Below are 8,656 nucleotides of genomic sequence, written 5' to 3'. Positions count from 1 at the left end.
GGGGCGGCCTGAGGGGGATATGGAAAAAAGATTTTTTTTTTTTTTTTTTTTTTTATGTAACAAGATTTTTTGTGTCCTTGGGGGCCCGTAGACCCTTGGTATATAGTCATTACTACACACAAAGACCGGAGACCCCCAGAATATAGTGACCTCATAATTAGAGGTGGCTTCTTCTCCATACAATTTGCCTACAAAGACCGGAGACCCCCGGAATATAGTTACCACATACACATAGATGGCTGCTCTGCCTACAGTGCCCACACACCAGGAGACTGGAGACTTTCAGGATACAGTTACCACATACACATCAATGACTGCTCTCCATACAATGGGTGGTGGGTCCCCCCTAGGGGTTGTGACGATGAGTGGTCCCTTCCAGGGGGGGTTGTGACGATGGGTAGTCCGAATGTGACGGTGGGTGGCCCTTCTCCACGGGGGTTGTGACGGTGGGTGGTTCCCCTTCCAGGGGGGTGGGGGGGGTTGTGACGTGTGCGTGGTCCCCCTCGGGGGGTTGTGACATGTGCGTGGTCCCCCTCCAGGGGGAGGTTGTGACGTGTGCGTGGTCCCCCTCCAGGGGGAGGTTGTGACGTGTGCGTGGTCCCCCTCCAGGGGGAGGGTGTGACGTGTGCGTGGTCCCCCTCCAGGGGGAGGTTGTGACGTGTGCGTGGTCCCCCTCCAGGGGGAGGTTGTGACGTGTGCGTGGTCCCCCTCCAGGGGGAGGTTGTGATGTGTGTGTGTGGTCCAATTAAGGGATTGTGACATGTAGGTGGTCCCCTCTAGGGAATTTTTGACTCCTCACCGCCGGACTCGGGCAGTGAGGATGAATCTGCGTCTGCGCTCATGGTTCAGGAACGCGAGCTGGTCTCGGCGCTGGTGCGCGCCGTCCGTGAGACGCTTAAGATTGAGGAGTCTCCTGGCACTTCTACTATGGCCAAGCGTTCTGCTAAGGTGTTTCCCTACATTCCCTTTTTTGACGAGTTCATTTATAAGGAGTGGAAACGCCCGTCCAAATCCTTTGCGGTCCCGAAGCGCTTTTCGGTTCGCTATCCATTTGAGGAGAGTTTCCTGTCAAAGTGGGCTACTCCGCCGGTGGTTATGAACGGAGAGAAAAGGATTTTACGGTGAGTACAAAAATCCTATTTTTTCATGTATCCCTCCAGGGTCGCATAATACTGTTTTTGTGCTTGGCAGGGCCTGTCTCGGGTGAAGACAGCCAGTGACGTGGTTGGGGTGGTGTTGAAGGAGTTGAAGAGACAGAGTGGAGGAGACGCCTTCCGAATCCTGGTCTCTATGGATGGGGCCAACAGTCTGTGGGGGAGAACCAGCCTGAAGAAGGAGAACAGGATAAACCTTTCCCTCTCCTTTCTTTCTATCCCAGGTGTCTCCTGAAGAGCTGACACTTGTCCACAACTTCCGGAAGATGGTGAAGAATGATTGGGTAAGATTGAAATGCTGCTTCCAGCCAGTCTGAGGCCGATAACGGTCACATGTTTTGGATTGCCTGGTAGCAGCAGACCTGGAATAATTAGTGACTGCGCTTGGGCAATGTGGACACAGAAGCGGATCCCTGTCTGTATTACGGGATGTGCAGAGGACGGTGTGTTCTGTGTATTATATATTGCTGTGTTTCACCCCACAGACAGGAGGCGCCGTTGTCCTGACTGTCAGCCAGACCGGGTCATTATTCAATCCAAAATCAGCATATCTGCCACACGCGCTTCTCGGCAAGGTGAGTGACTTCCGCTATTGTTTAGAGCCAGTGACAGCAGATGTGTGTGCTCAGGGGCTCCTCCTGTTGTTACCAGGCTCTGATATTGTAACGCACCCAGTACACAGCTCCCATTACCCATACCTGCCCTGGTGATCGGAGACTCTGCATCCCAAGCCAGAAGGGTACAGCAGAGATGTCACAGATTTCATTGGATGCTGGAAAGTTGTCATCAGATAAGTAGATTGACATTCAAGGGGCGCTGAAGATATATGATCAACTCCGAGATAAAATGGCAAACTATTTCCTAGAGTAACCAGCAGGGGGCGACAAAAGATAATGCAAATTCCGGGTGTCCTTTCTGCCGTTGTAGGAGAGGCAGCCGTAAGGGAATAGGAAGTTGGAAAAGACGCTGATTGGCTAGCGCACTCCTAGGGGGGGTTTGGAGTGTCGTGGCCGTGATGCAGCTCCTTGCGTAGTTAGACTGGGGTGTCTAACTGTGTGATGCTGAACGGAAAGAAAGGGTGGTCATCTTCTCCCCCATGGGTGCCATTCCCTTACGGCTGAACGGAAAGAAAGGGAGGGAAGGAGCGCAAAAAACTGGCGCAGACTCCACAAATTCTGCGCCAATTTTTTGCGCTCCTTCCCTCCCTTTTTTTCCGTTCAGCCGTAAGGGAATGGCACCCATGGGGGAGAAGATGACCGTAGGCATGGGAAGGGGACCACAGCCAAGGGGGTGGGATGGCAGCAGTCTACTTTTCTCACCTGACACTGTAGCTTTCCAAATAGCTGAGGGCTCTTTAACATACACTTTGCTTGCAGATGGCCAGAACTTTCCAGCCATCTTTTGGGCACAGTGGGGATACACAAGGCCTTGGGGTGCTCTTATGTCAGGGATGGCCAAGCTGCGGCCCTCCAGCTGTGGTGGAACTACGAATCCCATGAGGCTTTGCAAGATTCTCACAGCCACAGACATGACTCCCGGAGAGAGATGCTTCATGGGATTTGTAGTTTCACCACAGCTGGGTGGCCGGAGTTTGGCCATCCCCGTCTTATGCTATATAAAGACATGACTAGTTCTCTTTGTGTTCCTTTACATTGTGACAGCACCACCTTGTGGTAGTCAGTGAGAACTGCACTCGGCATAAGAAATTGTCAGACGTACTGTAATTCTCTATAGTTACTCAATGATTGACGAATGATAGGGGAGGGGAGATCACGGCAGGATCATGCTCTGCGTTGGCTGTATGTCTAGATGTTCCATGTCTCAGTACTCTCGTATTACAGGAGGGCTTTGATTTCCTGGACCCCTTTATCCCCATACAAGTGACAAAATACAGCGAGAAGGAATTTGAGAGCTGTTACCAGTACTACGTGGAGAGGAAATGGATCCAACATGAAAAAGGTAGGTTGTGAATTCGTCCCGTAATGGGCTCCAGGCCCTCTTCTTTGTTAAAAATGTGACCGTTTTAAAATCTCATCGAATCAAATTGTGTGTTGACTTTGTGCAGACGGTATATAGATATGTAATCCAGAAATGCGTTTATATTGCAGCGCGGACAGAACAGGGGAAGACGGAGTTGATGTTTCTTTCTAGTTCCAACCCACGAGAGATGGAGAAGATTTGCACCTTCCTGTAACGGTGTTGGGACCAGTCTGCGTATCAGGGGACGCGGTCCTTTCCCTTGTGCAATATTTATCATGAGCACGTCACTGGCTCTTCGGTTGTCACCGGGCCCTATGGACACCACAGGGGGAGCTGTACGTGGGCGGTCTGTCTTTATCGCAGGCGGTTCCTGGTGCCCCCTCATGTGACTCCTGGGATTTTGCCCATTGTATGCCATATTTGGGGCCCCCCAGAGAGACTTTGAATAATTCCCAGGGGGACTCCCCATTAATCATCTGAAGTTTGGGGGGCTTTCTCTGCTTTGTATAAAATAAAAGTACTTTTTCTATAAAGCGACCCTTGTGTGAGTATTGGGGCTTCTCGCAATGGGGGGATAAGGTGGTTTTCAGCATTGAAGTCTGGAGAAAAAAGGTGATTGTCTCTCTAGAGTACCCAGAGTGCTCTGGGAATCCTCTGGCATCTTATTAAATGTTTGAATAAAGATTGTGTACAAGCATATTTAACCCCTTAAGGACTAAGGCCTTTTTTTAAAAACATTTCTTGCACCCATGTTATAATCCACATTTTAGGCCTGAAAATTACTTAAAACCCCCCAAACATTATATATTTTCTGAAAGCCAAGACCCTGTAGAATAAAATGGTGGCAGTTGCAAATTTGTATGTTGCACGACATTAGCGCAACTTATTATCCAACCCAAAAAACGTAGTGAAAAATGCCCTAAATTTAAATTTAGTGCCCCAAAACACTATATGAAACCATTTTTTTGGTTAAATATAAAAGGGGAGGTTACAACGAGTAAATAGACACCCAACATGCCCAGGTACTAAATTGTGTGCGTCCGTGAAACTGCGACAGAATTCAGTACACCGAAAAGTCCATAGACGACGCTTTAAAAGCCCCTACGGGTTATCGGTTTAGAGGTAAGCGTAAATACTGGCCCTGGAATTATTGCTCTCACCCAACATGTGTAGCGCGATTGTCATTTTCCAACATAGGCTCACGACACGTGTGCTCGCTGGGGCGGGGACTTTAAAAAAAAAAATTATTATTATTTTTATATTTTATTATTTTTTAAACTTTTTTTTTTTTTTAACTTCAATTGCTATCACATTGGGGGCTCACAAGCTCCCCCATGTGATAGAATATTGGCAGTGATAGGTACTTTTTAAGGTGATACTGGGGGTCCAAAAGACTTTTGGACCCCCGGTATCACCTTTCGACTTGAAATAAGCTATTGAGAAGCAGATCACACTTCAATAGCTTATTGCTGGGCTTCAGGAGCCGACCAATGACAGCTATGGAACCGGAAGTGATGCAATACGCATCGTTCCCGGTCCCATGGTACGGGGAGGGGATCGGCGAACTGAGGTTTGCCACTCACCTCCCCAGCTTCCCTCTGACACCCGGCAACCTGAGAGAGAGAGCAGAGACAGGGGGGGGGGGGGGGGGGGGTGCCCCGGTTACGGGATCGTAGAACCGATCTGGCAGCAGCTGAGCCGCCAGAATCGCTTCTACTGTAAAGCCGGCCGCCGGCTCTACTAAACTGAACAGACTCCCGCCGGCTTTTGTTTAACCCCTTCAAACTCCATGACGGGATTATCCCGTCATGGGTTGTGAAGGGGATATAAAACAGTTCACACACATTTATTGACAGAGCCCCTAAACCAATAAAGGAACACCAGGGATTTTTTTTTAAAGGACAACTATGGGGTCAGTGCTTTTCCCCATAATTCTCCTAAGGGTCACAGGAGGACATAAACTAGCATCCTCCCTTGACCTACAGCTCGCGGTATACTGAGTTCGCCGCAGCCGGGACAGATCCTGACAATGCTGTCTGGATCCACCCAGCTGCGTGATTGACAGCTGGCTCTGCCTATCTAGAGGCAGAGCCGGCTGTACCCACCCCCTCACCGTCCCTTCCGCCAGTCAGCGCTGGAGGATCGGAGCGGGCGGAATCCCTGCAGGGAGCCGTGAGTGACAATCACAGCTCTCTGCAGGGACATGATTGAGAAGTGAGCCAGCGACGGTATGTGTTCGCTCACTTCCCGATCTATTGGACCGACGTGTGACAGTTTCATTGTCACACGTCGGCTCGAACTATGAGGTTGAGTGAGAATTATTCACCTCATAGTTCTCCTTTAAATTAACCCTTGCAGTGGGACTACCCTGGCACTGCAAGGGTTAGGTGCTCGTTTTGCTCTAGGGAGGAAAATACTAGTTATCCCCACCCGATCCTCTGAGACTGCTTTCTGTGAGACCAGTCCTTGGAGCCTCTCTTCCCCCTCCACACCAGCGGGCTAGGGTCTGTGAGTTATCACATTCTTTACACTGTGTATAGGATGTGAGGACACCGTGTGACATATCATTGCAGTGGAGGAGGATATAGGCTGGAGGGAGCTCTGTTACAGCCAGCCAGCTCTGAGGATTGGGTGCACATAACTTTAATTTCCTCCCTAGACCAAAACAAGCAATTAACCCTTACAGTGCAGGGGGTAGCCGGAGTTCTGTTTTAAAGTCACTCTTTAAAGGGGCACTCTGCTGGCAGTAATGGGGCAGAAGGTTTGTATAGTGCAGAGTTCAGCTCACATCTGCCAGTTGCGGGTCTGGAATCTGCCCCATGTGGTGGATGAAATGTTGACGCTCCATCTGCCACCCTACCTGACCCTGTCTGAGTGCGGCTTCACTGCTCCTTCCGGGCCTAGTCTTCTCTCGGGATAAAGAGCATCGCATGTGAGTCATCACAGCGACCTTCCGTATTGAGGTACCGACTGATCAAGATGAGAAAGACAAAAACCATCAAATGATGACAGAGACGACAATGCTGGAAGAATGAGAGTGCTACATGTTCTCTGCAAAACCCAGAGGATCGGCATGACAGCCAGTCACCAGTATCAGCCCCTATGTAGATCCCACCATGTGCATAGCGTTCCTCTTCTCTGCCATCAATAAAGGGACAGCTATTCTGTCATGTGACTTCTAGCCTAGGCAGCCCTGAGCACATGGTCTTTGACCGAGCATTGTGGATGTTTCTCATCATTAGATACTGCTGGGATTCTTTTGGTCAGGATAGGCAGACCTGCTTTGAGTCTTATCACTAAGGGCCAATCACTGTTGAGCACTGGTTTGTGGGGGCGGTGCCTGTGTAATGTTTTGGCATAGGCATGAGGAAGGATCAACGCACACAAATCTGATTCATGCATGGAGACCTCTGACATATGCATCTAAAAACCACCAAGGAGGGACTCAAGCCAGAATTGTGTCCTTGGTATTGTGTGAGGGTGATGAGACCCCTTGGCTGTTTATTGATCTGTGTCCCCATTAAATAGATTTGCCCCATCGAGCACCCAGGAAATCACCCCTAGCAATGGGTCTCACCACCACTCCATCAATCTTTGGCAACGTTGCAGTGCAGAAGGTAAATAACCAACAAGATGGCCGTCTCTCTCATGGCGACACTTCCGTGTCCCGGGTGTTGCGGTAGTGACAAACGCGAATCACGTGCCCTGCAGAAACCACGCCTTCCAGGCTTAGCGAATCGCCAGTACCATGCCAGATGGGAAGCTATGAGTGACAAGCGGCTGACCAATTGGAGAAGAGGCGGCCCGCTGCCATGGTGACAAGGTCCGGTTTGCTCTCCGTAGCTGTATGGGGAGGTTTTAGGGTTGCACATGGGTGCTGTGTGCCGGGAGGTCATCTGCATTCAGTTAGGGCAATATGCCAACTGTGTGGGGGCCCACTGGTGGAACCTGCAGGTGAGTAAAAGGGGAGAGGGGAATGTGGCTGGAGGTACATAGAAGGGAGAGAATAGTGATGTATTTAGAGGGGAATATAGTTGGGAGAGGGAAGTGGTGCTGGTATATATAAGATGAGAGGTGTGGGGATATATAGGGGGTAAAATGGTTATTTTTTTTTATGAGGCAGAGGTAGTATGGGGCGGGCAGGGGGTAGGTTATAAAGAGGGGAAAGGTGTATAGGGGGTTTGGGCAGTGTACAGAAGCAAAGTGGCTGTTGGCTGTGTCTAAGCAGAAGCCAGACACATGTGGCGGAGTAGGTCCTGACAGTTGGGTGTGTCAAAGGAGTGAGCCAAGTGAATACAGAAATTGGTAATGGAGAAATTTGGCAGAAGAGCTAACACTCTAATCGATGGCAGAGCTCCTCACAACCTCTCTTGTCTTTCCCAGGAGACGCAGTGTTCCCGCTGGCCGGACTCAGAGCTCTGCAGTAATGTTCAGTTTCGGACGGGGATCACCCAGAATGGAGTGGAGACGTACACGCCGCGCCTCATTGTTCTGGATATAAATGGTGGGTGGAGCTTAGAGATCCGCGGGGGAAGGGCAGGACTATGACTGACTATAACAGTTCTGTATTCTCTTCCAGATGGTGTACGTTCAGTCCAGGCGACGGGAGCTCTGTATGATGATGAGAAAACAGCGCAGGCCACCCCAGCCTGGTAAGGGCCATAGTCTTAAAATCTTCTAGGGCCACAAGTGCCCTGCTGGCAGTTGTACGAATGTCTCTCTTTGTGATGTTTTACAGGAGAGGAAAACTGACAACACACAAAGAGGATCCAACAGAGTGCATTGGAGGAGCCGCCACACAGGGGGTGACTTGCAATGGTTAATGGGTGGGGAATGTTGAGTAGGTGTGACTCTGAGGATTGGGGGTGTGGCTACTCCAGGGCTTGGGCATTACAGAAGGTGTGCCACTTAAGGGATGAAAGGTGGGGCCTTAAAGGGGGTGTAACCACTTTGGAGATGAAGGTGGGGCATTAGAGGAGGTGTAACCACTCTGGAGATGAAGGTGGGGCATTAGAGGGGGTGTAACCACTCTGGAGATGAGGGTGGGGCATTAGAAAGAGTGTGACTACTCCAGAGATGATGGTGGGGTATTAGAGGGGGTGTGACTACTCCAGAGATGAGGGTGGGGCATTAGAAGGGGTGTGACTACTCCAGAGATGATGGTGGGGTATTAGAGGGGGTGTGACTACTCCAGAGATGATGGTGGGTCATTAGAAGGTGTGTGATCACTCCAGGGATGGAGGGTGGAGAATTACGGGGGGAATGACTAATCCAGAGACAAAGGGGGGAAAATTTGGGTCAGATCAGGTCATGGCCATTTCCTGTAGCAGTTGGATAGGATGATAAATTTTCTGAAATGTGAACTGTATGTGTCTCATCAGGGAGGAGCTCCAAATTATGGAGGCGGCAGGGAGATGGGTGAGTGGTCTATTTTGGCACTTCATTTGTATACAGACTTGAATGTGCAGGGATGTCCAATCGGCAATGTTGCTTAAAAATAGACCGTTTGGGGGGTTGGGGGG

The 8,656-nt window shown here is 50.1% G+C and overlaps 2 protein-coding genes across 2 annotated transcripts in view; both read left to right on the top strand.

Moving 5' to 3' along the window:
* DAP3 (death associated protein 3) overlaps positions 1 to 3,425 on the top strand; it is a 10,827-nt gene extending 7,402 nt beyond the window's left edge. The window contains 5 exon segments of the mRNA XM_018565235.1: positions 1,192 to 1,371; positions 1,373 to 1,438; positions 1,640 to 1,729; positions 2,996 to 3,113; positions 3,263 to 3,425. Coding sequence (XP_018420737.1) covers positions 1,192 to 1,371; positions 1,373 to 1,438; positions 1,640 to 1,729; positions 2,996 to 3,113; positions 3,263 to 3,348 — 540 coding nt within the window. The 3' untranslated portion in view covers positions 3,349 to 3,425.
* Positions 3,426 to 6,907: 3,482 nt separating this feature from the next.
* Positions 6,908 to 8,656, top strand: part of MSTO1 (misato 1, mitochondrial distribution and morphology regulator) — an 8,258-nt gene continuing 6,509 nt past the window's right edge. Inside the window, exons 1-5 of the mRNA XM_018565224.1 lie at positions 6,908 to 7,088; positions 7,518 to 7,638; positions 7,714 to 7,786; positions 7,873 to 7,939; positions 8,516 to 8,552. Coding sequence (XP_018420726.1) covers positions 7,005 to 7,088; positions 7,518 to 7,638; positions 7,714 to 7,786; positions 7,873 to 7,939; positions 8,516 to 8,552 — 382 coding nt within the window. The 5' untranslated portion in view covers positions 6,908 to 7,004. The remainder of the gene's footprint in view (positions 7,089 to 7,517; positions 7,639 to 7,713; positions 7,787 to 7,872; positions 7,940 to 8,515; positions 8,553 to 8,656) is intronic.

This window comes from Nanorana parkeri, unplaced genomic scaffold, assembly GCF_000935625.1.
Source record: "Nanorana parkeri isolate BGI_ZX_2015 unplaced genomic scaffold, ASM93562v1 scaffold823, whole genome shotgun sequence".
NCBI classification, from domain to species: Eukaryota; Metazoa; Chordata; class Amphibia; order Anura; family Dicroglossidae; genus Nanorana; species Nanorana parkeri.
Note: the sequence above shows the minus strand (reverse complement) of the source record. Positions and strands in the feature narration are given on the sequence as shown.